Genomic DNA, 16,672 nt, shown 5'->3' on the forward strand with positions numbered 1-16,672 from the left:
CGTTGGCGCCGTCGCCTCTGAACCCTCTTCCCACCGCCCGGAACCCACCGCGGAGGTCGCTGCTGGAGGTAAGTCCAGGCTCTCTGCATCCTGTAGATACCTGCGATCGCGCGCCCTGTGCGGTCTTAACTCTTCTTCGTACAGGGAATACAGTCATCCCATTTACAAATACTGGGCGAAGGAGCAAGTGAGAGGATCCGAGGTGTTTAGAGAAAGCGAGGGTGCGGTGAGGAAGGAGGGTGGCCTGGACTTTTTGTGGCCTCACTTTGGAGAGAGGTAGAGTAGAAACGCGGTCTCTTCCTCTGGCATGCTGCCCCCCTTTCAGAGCTGTTCTGAAAGGCTGGTTTGTTTTGTAGAAGGGCGGAGGAGGGGTTAATGACTTTCAAGATCAGTGTAAATTACCTGCTTGGGGCTTAGGCAGTTGGACAGGCCCCTTTGCAGGAGGAGATGGTAACAGATTTCAGTTCTAGCAGGAAGGAAAGCTCGGTGTGCAGGGATACCTGCTTTTCTTACTGTTTTGTTTGCAGGCTTTCAGAGTGGTAGTTTGGGGAAATTTTGATTTCTTAAAAATGGCTAAGTCCTATATTTTAAAAATACAATATGCAATATTGTGAATTTACTTTAAAAGGTGTTTTGTTGGTAGATGAAACAGATTGGTTTTTGTCCCGATTTTGAGGTGCTGGTTTGAAGATTCTGTCACCTCCTCTGTACTTCTTTCAACCTGGCCTTGTAAAGACCTCCTTATTTATCTTCTACCCCAGATTTGCACCGGATTGCATCACCTGCTAATTGTATCCCATCTTTGACTAATTATAGCACACACCTGTGTGTGCTTTCACTCATAGGCAGTTACTCTTCCATTCATAGTTCAGTTGCTTACTCTCCCTTAAAACTGGGATCAGAGCCCGATGTGGTGGCGCATGTCTGTAATCCCAGTACTTGGGAAGCCGAGACAGGAGGATTGCAGTTCGAAGCCAGTCTCAGCAACCTACTGAAGCGCTATTTCCAAATAAAAATAAAATTGGGTTGGGCATGTAGCTCGGAGGTAGAACGCCCCTGGATTCAATCCCCAGTACGAAAATGAAACAAAGCAAAAAACAAAACAAAACAAAAAAAACCTGGGATCATGAAATTGCCTACCTACAAGGACTGAACAGGTAATGCGTAGGAGTTCTTGAATGGGCCAGGGGACCTGCTATATCTGGTTGGCTATTGGCCACTCCCATCCACAAACCATACAGGAATTCTGGTCCTACTTGGCCAGATCTTCTCTCTTTTTTTCCCCCCAAAGGTAGCTAAAATATTTTTGCTTTCTTTTTTTAATGTGGAAGCTGATTTTAAATATTAGTTCATTTTTTTTCTTTTCTTTTCTTTTTTTTAAAGCACAGCAAATCAGCTAGACATGGTAGTGTATGCCTAAGATCCCAGTTTTTCATAGGCTGAAGTAGGCGTAGGCCGAGGTAGGTGCATCACAGGTTCAAGGCCAGCCTCAACAACCTAGAGGGACCCTCAATAACTTAGTATTTTTCTCTTCTTTTCTCTTTTAAAGGGCTAAGGTTGAATGCCTTGGGTTCAATAATCCTTAGTAACAAAAAATTAGATTTGGTTTGTGCATCTTCTATAAACAGAAGGTGATCGCTTCTGCTTATACATAATGATTACCTTCTCAAGTGAATGGAAATTTCCGAATTATGTTGTAGTTATTTTTGCACTTTTTCCATGAAATGAAGTGGTAAGAAATAGAAACTAGTACAGTATCAAGTGCTGTTTTCTATGAAGTGTGCAGTCTTTCAGCTGCACTGAGTAATGTCTTTTATGGGGACAATAGAAGATTCTTGTCACTTTTTAATAATCATTGTAGTGAGAAGTATACTCATGGTTTTAGGTCAGGATGTCAAATGCCTAACTCCTCGTATTATGAAGGAGACTCCCAAATGACTGTTCATAGAAACAGGTATATGGTGTTCTTGGGGTCCTTTCTATTCTTGGCCTTGACTGGAAGCATGGCTTAGTGTGGTCATATTTCCTTGTCTATAGAAAATGCTCTGTGTATGTTTAGAACAGTGTTTCACAATTTTGGCACTGTTTACATTTTTGGCCAGATTATTTATCTTATTTACTTTTTTTCAGTAGGGGATTGTTCTGTATATTGTAGGGTGTCCAGCAGCACCCCTAACCTGTGCCCGCTAAACTGCCAGTAGCATTCTTCCTCCAGTATAAAAACCCCGAATGTCTTTATACATTGCTAAGTATTTTTTTTGGAGGGGGCATGACATACTCGTGATTGAACCCAGGAATGTTCTACCTTTGAGCTAAACCCCAAGCCATTTTAATTTGAAACATAGAGTTGCTGAGGCTTGCCTTAAACTGCAATCCTCCTGTTTCAAATTCCCAAGTACTGGTATTACAAGTGTGAACCACCATGCCCAGCTCCCAAGTATTTTCTGGGAAACAGTGTCACCCCTGGTTAAGGAAAAAAAAAGTAGACTGGTACTTAAAATGATGTAGACATTTATGACCTAAACTATGGGCTAAATACAATAAGCTTCAAACTGTCAATGAATGGAGAAGCTATTTGTAAATTTAAAGATCTGACTTATTTATTTATTCATTTATTTATTTATTTTTTGGTGGTACTGGGGTTCCTGGAAACCCTTCTACCTCCGGGCTACACTCCCAGACCTATTTTATGTTTTTATTTGGAAACAGGGTCTCTTAAGACAGCAAGGCTGGCTTCAAACCTGTGTGATCCTCCTGTCTCTGTCTCCCAAGCACGGGGATTACAAGTGTGCACCACCATGCCCGGCAAGATCTGACATTTTAAAGCATTTTTATCCTAAAGATTACTAAGCCAGTGTTCTCTGTGAATGTCCTGTTTCTTGCTGAATTTTCTCTCCAAGAAAGTTTCAAGTGTTCGAAGCATTTATTAAATTACATAAAGCTTGAAATGTTACAAACTAGAAAGGAATTCTAGTTTTCTTTTTTCCCAATAAAATAAAATATCAACTGACCATGCTGGTTGGTTTGGAAAAAGTAGCACAATCTGTAATATCAAAACTAAGCAATGTGTGTAAGTCATGTTTAAAGTAAAATCCATTTAGGAAAAATTAAACTCTTTTTAATTAACAGTTCCTGTAGGCTGAGAAATCCCACTTTTTGAAAGGGAGCGCTAGTTGATACATATATATATCAAAAGAAAACCTGTCTTGAGCAGGGTGCGGTGATACATATGTCATCCTAGTACCAGAGAGGCCTAGACAGAAGGATCGCAGGCCTGAGGGGGGTGGGGGGTAACTTAGCAGGACACTGGTTTCAACGTAAAATAGGCCTGGGGGTGTAGTTTCAAGGTAGAACACCCTGGGCTCAATCCCAAGAAGGATAAAGAGAAATTTCCTCAAAACTGAACTGCCTTCTTTTAGGCCTAAAGAGGCAGAAAAACTGTTTTGTTATGAAGGATGTATTTTATTTTCCTTTTCTTTTTTTGCAGTACTGGGGATGGAACCCAGGGACATTCTACCTCTGAGCCACACCCCCAGCCCTATTTTTTTAATCTTTATTTTGAAACAGGGTCTCACTGAGTTGCAGAGGGCTAAGGCTGGTCGGGAATCGTGATCCTCCTGTCTTAGCCTCTTGAATGCTGGAATTACAAGCGTGTGCCACCACGCCTGGCAAAAGATGCATTCTTAAATAAGTGTTGTGTTAGAGATTGGCCTCTTCCAGAAATCAACCTAATTTGTAAAACTAAGGACTGGTTATGTTGTTAAAAACCAACAACAGCCGGGCATGGTGGTGCATGCTTGTAATCCCAGCATTTGGGAGGCTGAGACCAAAGGATCGCAGTTTGCAGACAGCCTCAGCTGCTTAGTGAGGCCCTCCGCAACTTAGTGAGACCCTGTTTCAAAATAAAGAATAAAAAATAGGGCAGGGGGTATAGCTTGGAGGTCGAATGCCCCTGGGTTCCATCCCCCAGACCTGCAAAAACAACAACTAAGACTGCAGCCCAGCATAGGGCCTTGGTGGCCACACAGCTTACACACCCATGCAGCTGGCCCTGGCAGCTCTCTGTCTGAGGCTACGAGGAGGGCTTTGATCACAATGCAAACCCAAAATATACCAAGTGGTACTGTTGCCACCAAACACCTGGAGTTTCCTATTTCCAGTCATGAATCTGCAGGTATTTGGTGCAGTAAAGTTATAAAGAAATCCTCCTCCACTAACAGTTTTTTTTCCTTTTTTTATCTTTTTTCTTTCTTTTCTTTTCTTTCTTTCCAGTACTGGGAATGGAACCCAGGGGCATTCTACCTCCAAGCTACACCTCTAGCCCTAATTTTTATTCTTTATTTTGAAACAGAGTCTCACTGAGTTGCAAAGGGCCTCACTAAGTAGCTGAGCTGTCCTTGAACTGGGATCCTCCTGTCTTAGCCTGTAGAATGTGGGGATTACAAGTGTGTGCCACCACGCCATGCTTATTTTTAATTAGTTTATTTTGTAGGTACTGGGGATTAAACTCAGGGGGCATTCTACCTCTATGTTACAGCCTCTTTTTTATTTTGAAATAGGGCCTTGCTGAGTTGCTGAGGCTGGCCTCAACCTGTCTTCCTCCTGTCTCAGCCTCCCAAGTGCTGGGATTACAGCTGTGTGCCACCTTAAGGTTTTCAAATGGGAGATGAGATGACTTGAGTTTTTATTTATTTTTATTTTGTTTTTGTTTGTTTATTGGGGGTTGAACCCAGGGGCATTCTACTTCTGAGCTATACTCCCAGTCCTTATTTTTTATTCTTTATTTTTAACAAGGTCTCATTAATTTGTGGAGGACCTCGCTAAGTAGCTGAGTGTGGCCACGAGCCTGCAATCCTCCTATCTCAACCTCCCAAGTACTGGGATTACACGCGTGCATCACGCCTGGCTTGACTTGAGTTTTTAACATGATCACTGCTGCTGTGTAAAGTGTGGTTCAGAGGGGTAGGTACTGCTGGCATGGGTGGTACCTTTGTACAAAACATAAAAGTCTTCCATTTTGGATGGATCAATTAAATAAACATAGGATTTAGACGCAGCTAGACCAGGGCAAAGGCCTCAGCCAGTCACGTGGTGCCGGCCCAGGTGGCCAGCCGGGTGTGGTGAGAGCAGGGCTGAGCCAACACTGCCCGCCAGGCTTTTGCATCATTCAGGAACCGTGTCCTGATGTCGGTTAAACTTGAATTTGATAAAGAGACAGATTGAATTTAGTTAAAATCGGCAAGAATTAAACTTGAATTTGATAAAGAGACAGATTGAGTTCGTAGTTAAAATCGGCAAGAAGGTGGTGATTATTTGGATGTGGTTGATAGGCAAGAAGGATGAGTCAGAAGTTTCTGGCACAAACAGATGAGTGGGATGAGATGGTGGAAGCACTTATGGCATCCGAGAGCACGGAGGAGGACTGGGTCGGCACCGGGGGAGAGGGAGGGGATTCCACGGTGGGTGTTTTGCTTGTGAGACATCCAAGAGGAGATGAGGAGTGGGCAACTGGAACTCCAGAAAGAGATCTGGGATGGAGATACATGTCTGGAGCTGTGGCTTGAAAATAGTCATTGCATACAAAATGAGTGTCCAAAGACGGGGCCCCACAGCGTTCCATCATTCTCTTTGATAGAGAAGAAGCCAGTTAAAGCTACTAAGGAGTCAAATGTCCATGCAGGGGAGGACGGAGATCAGAGGTCTGTGAGGTTTTGTTTAATTTGTACTATTTTCTCAAATGGAGATGGGAGATACTTGCTCAAAGTCTGTTGCTGTGGGGGAGTTCTGGTAGAGCAAAAGGCTACAGATGCAGGAGAGAAATAAATGAGCATACCAATGGCAGAGAAGATAAGCACATAGGTGGGGGATTGTCTGTGAAGGGAGGAGGGAGAGAAAAGATAGATAAAGATGCCTTAGGTCTGGGAAGCAGGACTGTAAGGACTTTTCTATAATGGAGGAGAAAAATCCACTGCTGAGTTTGCTGTATTTGTGTGTGAAGTCAGATTTCTTCAACTAGTGTACGTGTGTGTGTTGCTGGGGATTGAACCCAGGTGCATTCTACCTCTGAACTACACGCCCAGGCCTGTTTTACTTTTTGTTTTAAAAAATTGGCTTCATGAAGTTGCTGGGGGCGTTGCTAAATTGCTGAAGCTGGCCTTGAACCTGTGATCCTCCTGTCTTAGCCTCCCAAGTACAGGGATTACAGGCATGTGCCACTATGCCTGGCTTCCAACCAGTGTTAAATGTTTTTTCTTTTAAATTTTGTTATTTTTACAGTGCTGGGAGTTGCACCCAGGGCCTTGCACAGGGTAGGCAAACTCCCTACCACTGACCTGTATCCCTAGCCCAATTGAGCATTTTCTAATGCCAGGTTTCACAACAGGCCCCATGGAAAGTGTTATGAATGATGTCAATTACCATTAATCTTGGGCCTAAACACTGCGTGTGTGTGTGTGTGTGTGTGTGTGCGCGCGCGCGCGCACGCATTTAAAGTAGGCTTATTCTTTAGAGAATTTTAGATTCATAGCAAAATTGAGGAGAAGGTAGAGATTTCCCATGTGCCCCTGCCTGCCCATGTACACACACTCCCTGTTACCAGTACCCCTAGTTGGGAGGCACATTTGGTGCAACCTATTGTAGGATCCGCGGAGTGGATTCTCACTGCACCCAGACTCTGTGTTTCACCTGTGTATCCTCTTTTACTGCCTCCTTAGATGTGCCTTGTTCAGAAGGTCAGATAACTGGGGCCAGGCAGTATGTGACGTTTCAGAGGAGCTTCTGTCACTTACTCATCTGCACCTAAGTTCCTGCCGTATCACTTTACAGCTCAGCCACCTGCCTTTGACCTGCCCTTGATGACAAAGGCGGATAAGCTCAACCCAGCCCAGTCTTCAGATGGACTTGACACCACCAGGGGTGAGGCTCCTGGAGGGGAAGGGCCTTCTCAGACCCTCCTCACCATACAGGTACACAGATTGGGTGATGGTCTTCAGCACGTACACCTAGAGAGCTTTAAAAAGTCCTGATGACCAGGTCAAACTCCAGACCAATTCCATCAAATGTCTGGCATGGAGACTCAGTTACGGGTATATTTGGGGAAATGCCCTGTGATCCCAGGGTAGCAGTAGTGAGAGCCACTCCCCTAGGGTATGGGCTTGGTTAGCAAAAGCCATTCTGTGGTGCTGAGCTCTAGCCCCAGTTGCCTGGACTATATTTGTCAATTGTATAGGACAGAAAATGAGGTTGAGACTGTGTGAGCCTGTCATCTTAGCATCCAAATGACAGTCTTTTGGCATGCTGATAGAAAGTAATAATTTTGCTGGGCATGGTAGCGCTAATTCCAGTATTTGGGAGGCTGAGACCGGAGGATTGTGGTTTGTGGACAGCCTCAGTTACTTAGTGAGACCCTTTGCAAGTCAGTGAGACCCGGTTTCAAAATAAAGAATAAAAATCAGGGCAGGGGCTATAGCTCGGAGGTCAAATGCCTCTGGGTTGCATTCCCATACCCACAAAAAAAAAAAAGAGAAATTTCTTTTCCTAACTTTATACACTTTTTTTTTTTGGTGGTACTGGGGTTCCTGGAAACCCTTTTACTTTTTTTAAATTTGGAAACAGGGTCTCTTAAGCCAGCATGGCTGGCTTCGAAAACTGCGTGATCCTCCTGTCTCCACCTCCCAAGTGCGGGGATTACAAGCATGCGCCACCACGCCCGGCTATATGCTTTTTTTAATCAGATTTTTTTTTAAGCCGAGGATGGTGGCACATGCCTATATTTCCAGTACTTAGGCTGAGACAGGAGGATCGCGGGTTTGAAGACACCCTCAGCAAGAACTCTCAGCAACCTGTTTACAAATAAGAAATAAAATTGGGCTGGGAGTATAGCTCGAAGTTAGAATCCCCAGTCTGTCTCTGTCTGTCTGTCTGTCTGTCTGTCTGTCTGTCTCTCTCTCTCTCTCTCTCTCTCTCTCTCTCTCTCTCACACACACACACACACACACACACACACACACACACACACACACACATTATACTCTTGGCAGTTCTGGGGGATTGAACACAGGGTCTCATGCATGCTAATCAAGTCCTCCACCAATGAGCTACATTTCCAGCATTTTGTTTTGTTTTTTTGTGGTATTGGGGATGGAACCCAGGGGCATTCTATCTGAGTTATACCCCAGCCCTGTTTTTTTATTCTTTATTTTGAAACAGGGGCTCAGTAAGTTGCTGAGGACCTCGCTAAGTAGCTGAGGCTGGCGGTGAACCTGTGATCCTCCTGTGTCTGCCTATCAAATACTGGGGTTACAGGTGTGTTCCACCACACTCGGCCTCTCAGTGCTTTTTAATTTTTCTATCTTTTTTTTGAAAAATACAAATTTAATTTATATTGAGATACTATTTTCATCAAAGATCCAAATGATAATATAATATGTTGGCAAAGATATAAACAGTAATTTTCCTAACTTCTACATTTATGAACATTTTCTATAAATTCATGTATGAGCAGTGATGAATGCACAAGGTTACTCACCCTAGCAATGCAAATAGCAAAAGACTGGAAACTATAAATTCACTTAAATTGAATGAGGAATCAATGTTTTTAAGTATAATATAGGTTGAATATTCCTTATCCAATATACCTGAGACCAGAACTGTTTTAGATGTTGACATTTTCAGATTTTGGGATATATATATATTTTATATTATTGGTATTTTGGGAATACATATACATATATATAGAAATACCTTAGAGACAGGACCTGAGTTTTAACATGAAATTCATTTATGTTTCATATATACCTTATACTCACAGCCTGAAAGTAACTTTACACATTTTTTACCAAATACAACCAAAATGTATTTTGTATACATCATAGAGTCTCTACTAGAGACTTAATTTAAAACATACAAAACTAAGCCAGGTGTGGTGGCGCACGCTTGTAATCCCCGCGCTTGGGAGGCAGAGACAGGAGGATCACGCAGGTTTGAAGGCAGTCGCGCTGGCTTAAGAGACCCTGTTTCCAAATAAAAAAATATAAAATAGGTCTGGGAGTGTAGCGTGGAGCTAGAAGGGTTCCATCCCCAGTACCACCAAAAAAAAATAATAATAATAATTAAAAAATAATAAAGCATACAAAACTAACACCACAAAAATGCACTACCTAAAGATACAGCTGTACACAGAAGTCAAGGAAAACACACCACCTAGGGATAAAAATTAAAAAATGACATCATTTGGTCTTGCCTAGAGATCTTCTCTAAGTTTCTTGCAAGTACTTAACAGCTGTATGGGTTCTCCAGAACTCAGCAGCATTATGTGTTAGAAAGGTCTAAGGATAATGACTTCTCCCAACAAGCTCTGGATGAAAAGCATGATGGTTCTAACATCGTACACGGCTGACCACTTGTCCTTCAATATGTCCATGCAGATGTTACCCTGGTATCCACATTGGGATGGTAGCCGATTGTGAAAAACTTCACCATACGTGTAGTATAAGAGTAGAGCCTGTACAATCCTACAGTGTACTTTCAAGTTTTCATATACTGTGCCAGCTGTTCCACAGATGGTCCCTAAGCATTTGGAAGGGTCTTACGATCCAAGGAAGGCAGAAATTCCTTTGTGACCAGGCGTTGGGAGGGTTATAAGCTTCTGCTGTGACCTCCGGTCCGTAGGCTCCAGGAAGTGACTCCACCATCATGCTCAGTTCCTTTGTGGCAGAAAAGATGCTGGTGGCAGCTGTATCACAGTTTGCGGAGGCCATCCAGTGGCACTGGCCGAGAGACGGGAACTCACAGAATACAAGTGCACCTCAACATTATACAATATTTTTAATGCACCTGTACTTGATTGCTCAGTGGTAGAACACTTGCCTAGCATGCTCAAGGTTCTAGGCTCTCATCCGTCCGGTGCTGCTGCCGCTCCGTGGCAGCTGACACCCCGGGAAGCAGCTGGCTGTCAGCAGCCCGCAGCCGCCCTGGGAGGAGAGCCGCAGCAGGAGCCATCTACCTGCAGCTGCCACCATCCCTCTTTTCTATCTTGACCTTAGGTCTTGCTATGTTTCCTAGGCTGGTCTCAAACTTGGGATCTTCGTGCCTGTTTCCTGAGACGCTGGGAATATAGGCATGATGGGTTTTAATATTTAATATGAGCCTGGATTGTCACCGTGCCTCTGGTAGTTTTGTGTCCTGTCGCGTGTGTGTGGTTTCCTAAGGTAGAGAAGGAGCCACCTGTTGGTTTCTTGCTCTCTCAGGTGGGGCTCTGCTCACCTGGCTGTTAAACATATGGTGAAGTGTTGCAAATTACGAGTTACAAAGTGTCCTTGAATAGTTTACTTTTAAAAACACAAAAGCTTTAAATCCAAACATCTGGCTGGGTGTGGTAGAGCACACCTATAATCCCAAAGCCTTGGGAGACTGAGGTAGGAGGATTGCAGGTTCAAGGCTAGCCCCTAGCAACTTAGACCCTGTTTCAAAATATAAAAACGCCTGAGGGTGTAGCTCGTAGGTAGAATGTTACTGGGTTCAATACCCAGTAACAAAAACAACAAAAAATATCAATCTCTCTCAGCTGCTTAGGCCTGAGCAGTGTACTGAAATGTGGCCTTCCTCTTGATCAATTAACTACTTTTAAAATCTTTTTTTTTTTTTTTTTTTTTTTGGTACTGGACATGGAACCCAGGAGAGAAATAGCAATGAGTTTTTAATTCATTTGTTAAATTTGTGACACCTGCTGTTTTTTTCATTAGCCCTAACAATTAATTGAAACTTAACAGCCAAATTTCACCAAAAGAATCTTTATGATTGGTGGATATATTAAAAAGTAAGTATTAAATACTCAGGAGGCCAAGGCAGGAGGATTGCTTGAGCCTAGGAGTTTAAGGCCACTCAGGGCAGTATAGTGAGACCCTGTCTCAAACAAAAAACACCCAAATAAGAGCTGGGCGTGGTGGCGCACGCTTGTAATCCCCACGCTTGGGAGGCCCAGGCATGGTTTTGATTGAAAGTATTTAAATGATAGGTTTGCAGAGTCTTTTAATACAGGTCCTAAGAGAAAAAGCTTTAAGTGACCTTAATATGTTTATTTTAAAAATTATCCGCACATACTACTCTACTAATCAATTATGTGTATTATAATATACAAAGACGGGGGAAGGATGAAATATGACCTATTAGTTTAATTACTGTAACGCACTCTTGTGCCTGCTACCTAAATCTTGATATTTGGGTGTTTTTTTTTGTTGTTGTTGTTTTGGTGGTACTGGGGTTCCTGGAAACCCTTCTGGGCTACACTCCCAGACCTTTTTTTATACTTTTATTTGGAAACAGGTTCTCTTAGGCCAGCATGGATGGCTTTAAACCTGTGTGATCCTCCTGTTTTTATACATAAACCCTTCCATTAAACTGCTTCATCTATGGGACATCCAGAAGTCTTGTCTTGGGCACGCGGTGTTTTAAGTGATTTAAACCTGGCCATGTGGTTTCTATTTTCCTGGCAAGCTGTTTCCAGTGCTATTATCCTCCAAGCTCTTGTTGTGAACCAGCCTAAGCCGGTTTTAGTTCTTTTGCAAAGGAAATTGGTGAGAGCTCCAGTTCTCAGGGCAGATATGCCCCAGTAGGTGAAGGAGACCAATAAAAAACAAGTCTCAGATGTACTCTGCCATATTTGGGGGCTCCTATAAAGAGTTGCCAGTCATGGCCCACACCTGTAATCCCAGTATTTAGGAAGCTGAGACAAGAGGATCGCAGGTTCAAGGCTAGCCTCAGCAACTTAGTAAGACCTTGTTTCCAAATAAAAAATGAAAAGGGCTGAGAGTGTGGTTTGGAGATAGAATGCACCTGGTTCAATCCCCAGTACCCAAAAAGAAATCACCTGTCCCATGACCACCTCTTGAGGCCCAGATCAGTGTTCTAGCAGCAGGACTCAGCCGGCCCTGGAGCTGAAGGCAGGTAATTTTCTGGAATTAGCCGCTGGACACAAGAATGTGCCTAGGGCACTGTCCGTGCCAGGCTTGCTTGTCTTTTTGATGTAAATGTAGACGTGGCTCTAAAATATCAGCAACCCTCCAACAGAGACAGTGCCCAACAATGTCGTGGACTTCCTGAGAGAACCAGTTCTGATCCTTCAGAGGAGCCAGTTCTGATTCTAAATGCCAATGAGCAAAACCTCTGGTTCTTAATTAAAAGGCCCTGAGTAGGCACAGCAGCTGTAGGAGTGTTGCTATTCCAGGAGCGTGTTCCTGTCTAAGGCTTTTGACCTCCACAACCTGCAGAGTGGCGATGAGGGCCCCCCCCACAGTGTGTCTTACTGTGTATGATGCCAAATGGTGTTTTTCTGTTATTTGGGTTTTGGGGTTTGGGGGTTTTTTGTTTGTTTTTTTAGCACTGGGATTGAACCCAGGACTCATGCTTGCCAGGCAGACTTTTTACCACTGAGTTAAGCTCCCAGACCCCTGCTGAAGTATTTTTAAAGTCAATTACAGACAGCCTAATAATTTTATGTTGATGACTTTAGGTCACAGAACTTAAAAGTTCTTTGAGAATATGAAGCCTGGTTACAAATAACGGGTCCTTCCCTTCCTTCCCATCCTGGGTATTGAACCCAGGGACTTTCTACCACTTAGCTACATCCTCAGCCCTTTGATTGTTTGTTTCAAGACAGAGTCTCAACTAGGTTTATTTAGGCTGGCCTTGAACTTGTGATCTTCATGTCTCAGCCTCCTAAGTGGCTGGGATTATGGCATGCACCACTGTACCTGGCTCAAATACAGGATATATATACATGTGAAACCTTATATAATTTTATTTCATATCCACAGATTATTTCTTTTGTGTGTGTGTGTGGTACTGGGGTTGAAACCCAGGGGCATTCTACCTCCAAGCTATACCCCCAGTCCTATTTTTTATTCTTGATTTGGAAACAGGGTCTCACTGATTTGCAAAGGGCCTCACTGAGTAGGAGCTGAGGCTGTCCTCAAACCATGATCCTCCTGTCTCAGCCCCCCAAATGCTGGGATTACAAGTGTGCGCCACCACGCCTGGCTTCCACAGATTATTTCTATTTCAAAAAATGTCCTGTGTGCTAAATTTGGTCCATTAGGAAGGGACCCAAGTTTGGTGGTAGATGTGTTCTTGGAGCATGTAGGAAGCATTATACCAAATAAGTTGATCATGTTCAGTAACAACATTTCATGCAAAAAATAAAATGCAAACATTTGTTTTTAAATAACTAGATTTCACCGGGAGTGATAACGCACGCTTGTAATCCCCGCACTTGGGAGGTGAAGACAGGAGGATCGTGCAGGTTTGAAGCCAGCCTCGCTGGCTTAAAAGACCCTGTTTTCTTTTTTTTTTTTTTTTTTTTTTTTTAAAAAGACACATTTATTCAGCGTCATGATCAGACTATTACATTTAGCAATCAACAGCACGGGTGCAAAAAAAAAGTCTACATTAAAACCCTTTTGTTGGAATGCTTTACACTTTCCACAGAACAGAAACTAAAATAACCTGTTATACAATTAGTCACAAATACAGTCCTCGAGTTTTTTTTGCCCATACACATGAGTATTGTCTAAACCATGTCTTCTTTGTAGCAGCTAGGCCCTGCCACCACTGTGCTTGGCTGAGTTCACAAATCTGTTGTAACCTGTAGCTTCCCTGTCACTTCTCTGGCTCTCCTCTCCTGCTAAGCTTTGTTTCCTGGCAGTAATTAAAACCTTCTGCCACTGCCATAGCTACTGCTGCTGCTGGAACCACCATAGCCACCTTGGTTTCGTGGTTTGGCAAAATATTGGCCTCCACCACCATAGGGGCCTGAGCTTCTGCCTCCAAAGTTTCCTCCCTTCATGGGTCCAAAATTTGAAGATTGATTGTTGTAATTGCCAAAATCATTGTAGCTTCCGCCACCTCCAAAATTGCTTCCATCATTACCGAAACCATTGTAGCCATCGCCGCTGCCACCGTATCCTCCACCACCACGGCTGCCACCAAAGCCACCACGACCACTGAAGTTTCCTCCTCGACCAAAATTGTCATTGCCACCAAAACCACCTCCACGACCACCACCAAAGTTTCCAGAACCACTTCGACCTCTTTGGCTAGAAGAAGCACTAGCCATCTCTTGCTTTGACAGGGCTTTCCTCACTTCACAGTTGTGGCCATTCACAGTATGGTATTTCTGAATGACAATCTTATCCACAGAATCATGGTCATCAAAAGTTACAAAAGCAAAGCCCCTCTTTTTTCCACTGCCTCGGTCAGTCATTATCTCAATCACTTCAATTTTTCCATACTGTTCAAAATAATCTCGTAAGTGATGCTCTTCGGTGTCTTCCTTGATGCCACCAACGAAGATCTTTTTCACAGTCAAGTGGGCCCCTGGTCTTTGAGAATCTTCTCTCGAGACTGCTCTCTTCGGTTCCACAACTCTTCCATCTACTTTATGTGGTCTGGCATTCATGGCTGCATCCACCTCCTCCACGGTAGCGTAAGTGACAAACCCAAAGCCCCTGGAGCGTTTGGTGTTTGGATCTCTCATTACCACACAGTCCGTGAGTGTTCCCCATTGCTCAAAATGGCTTCTCAGACTCTCATCAGTTGTTTCAAAGCTCAGCCCTCCGATGAAGAGCTTCCGCAGCTGTTCGGGCTCCTTAGGAGACTCTGACTTAGACATGACGGCAACGGGAAGAGAGGTTTTAACGATGCTTCCTCGGCGACGTCCACGGGCAGAAAGTCCCTGTTTTCAAAAAATATATTAAAATAGAGCCGGGCGTGGTGGTGCACGCTTGTAATCCCTGACCTTGGGAGGCTGAGACAGGAGGATCGCGCAGGTTCGAAGCCAGCCTCAGTTACTTAGTGAGGCTCTCAGCAACTTAGAGAGACCCTGTTTCCAAATAAAATATAAAATAGGTCTGGGAGTGTAGCTGGGTGGTAGAAAAGCCCCTGGGTTCTACCCCAGTACCACCAAAAAAAAAAAAAAAAAAATAATAATAATAATAATAAATAATAATAAATAAATAAAAATAGGTCTGGGAGTGTAGCCCAGAGGTAGAAGGGTTTCCAGGAACCCCAGTACCACCAAATAGATAAATAAATAAATAAATAAATAGATTTCTTGTTTGACTATCGGTATCAAAAAAGGGAATGAAAACAGAGAAGCAGTGTTTAACTGATACTGACAAAGAATCTGACAGAGAAATGGCAGATTCTCTTGTGGGCTTATGTGGGCGTCCACCCTCCAAAGCAGCACTGAGCTGAGACCCTGTGAGAGTGTGAAAGAACACACACCAGCCACCCTGAAGTTCCTGGCTCTGATCGGCCTCAACCTTGGACACATGGCCTTGGACCTCAGCTTTCTGGAGTATTAAAGAGGAGAGTGGAATGGGACTGGATGCACTTTTTCTTAAGGACCGACCATATGCTGCTCTAAGAGGATTTCTTGGTCCAAGGAGTTGGAGAAATGCTGATACCATGTCCTTGGCTTTACATGTTTGTAGTAAGCATTATTATCTTCAGAGCTAAGAAATAAGAAGCCCGGCAGTTACAGAATCTTGTCTAACCTTTATTCCTACATTTCTCTTAATTTACTGGACTGCAGAATCCACCTATACCTAGAACACCTAATAACTGCTACCAGAGCTCCTCCTCTCCCTATTATTTCCCCTTCTGCATCCTCCTCCTCCTCCTCCTCCTCCTCCTCTTCCTCCTCTTCTTCCTCCATGATACTGGGAACTGAACTCAGGGGTATTCTTTCTCCAAGCAACATCCCCAACCTCCTTCTTAACTTTTTGTTTTGAAACAAGGTCTCACTGGGTTGTCAAGAGACTCGCTGAATTGCTGAGGCTGTCCTCAAACCTTCGACCCTCCTGTCTCAGCTTTTAGGTACTGTGACTATAGACATATGCCACTAAGGCCTGGCCAGCGCCCTTGCTCCTTGCAAGACTGTATGCTGGCTAGAGTTCTTCTCAGCTCTATAATATATGTATTGTTCTTGAAATAGTTTTTAAGCATATTAACAAAGCCTGCAATTTTCTCCAGAAGGCTCAGCAAATAATCATCGTGTGAGTTCCTTGAGAACAGGAACTGTGCATTATTTTGTTTGTGTTTATCTCCCCAGAACTAGGAATCTGTTTTGTATAAGAGACGCTGAGTGTGAGATTAAATCCAGTGCATTAAAGTACTTGATAGTAACCTTGACATATGTTACTAAATCAATTGCTTTGAAGTATTTGATCATAAGGTTGGAATATGTTTTCTCATTTTTGGCATCAGCCTGAAAAAGTTACCTTTAGATGTGAATTAAAGATTTGAACAAAGGTTGGTTCACTTAATAAAAACTCTTACAGGTGATCATTTTCCCAATTGATTAAAATTAATTATTATTGCTATTATTATTATCTGTGGTACTGGGATTAAGCCTAGGGGGCCTCTACTACTGAGCAACATCCTTAGCCTTTTTATTTTTTATTTTAAGACAGGATCTTGCTGTGTTACAGAGTCAGGCTCTCAACCTGAAATGCTCCTGTTTCAATCTCTCAACTACTGGGATTACAGGCATGTGCCACTGTGCCCCACTTATTGCTATCAGTATTATTATTATTTTACCAGTGAGGAACCTGAGGTTGCTCAACATATACATATGTTGAATCCTTCCGTGGTATCCCACAAATATGTGCAGTGT

General features: G+C 43.3%; 1 protein-coding gene across 1 annotated transcript; it reads right to left on the minus strand.

The window, feature by feature from the left end:
• Window positions 1–13,664: 13,664 nt before the first annotated feature.
• LOC308272352 (heterogeneous nuclear ribonucleoprotein A1) lies at window positions 13,665–14,719 on the minus strand. Its single transcript, XM_080709120.1, has one exon. It carries the CDS (start codon window positions 14,663–14,665, stop codon window positions 13,703–13,705), a length of 963 nt encoding a protein of 320 aa, XP_080565246.1. The 5' UTR covers window positions 14,666–14,719; the 3' UTR covers window positions 13,665–13,702.
• Window positions 14,720–16,672: the final 1,953 nt, after the last annotated feature.

Source organism: Muscardinus avellanarius, assembly GCF_963383645.1.
Source record: "Muscardinus avellanarius genome assembly, chromosome: 13".
NCBI lineage: Eukaryota > Metazoa > Chordata > Mammalia > Rodentia > Gliridae > Muscardinus > Muscardinus avellanarius.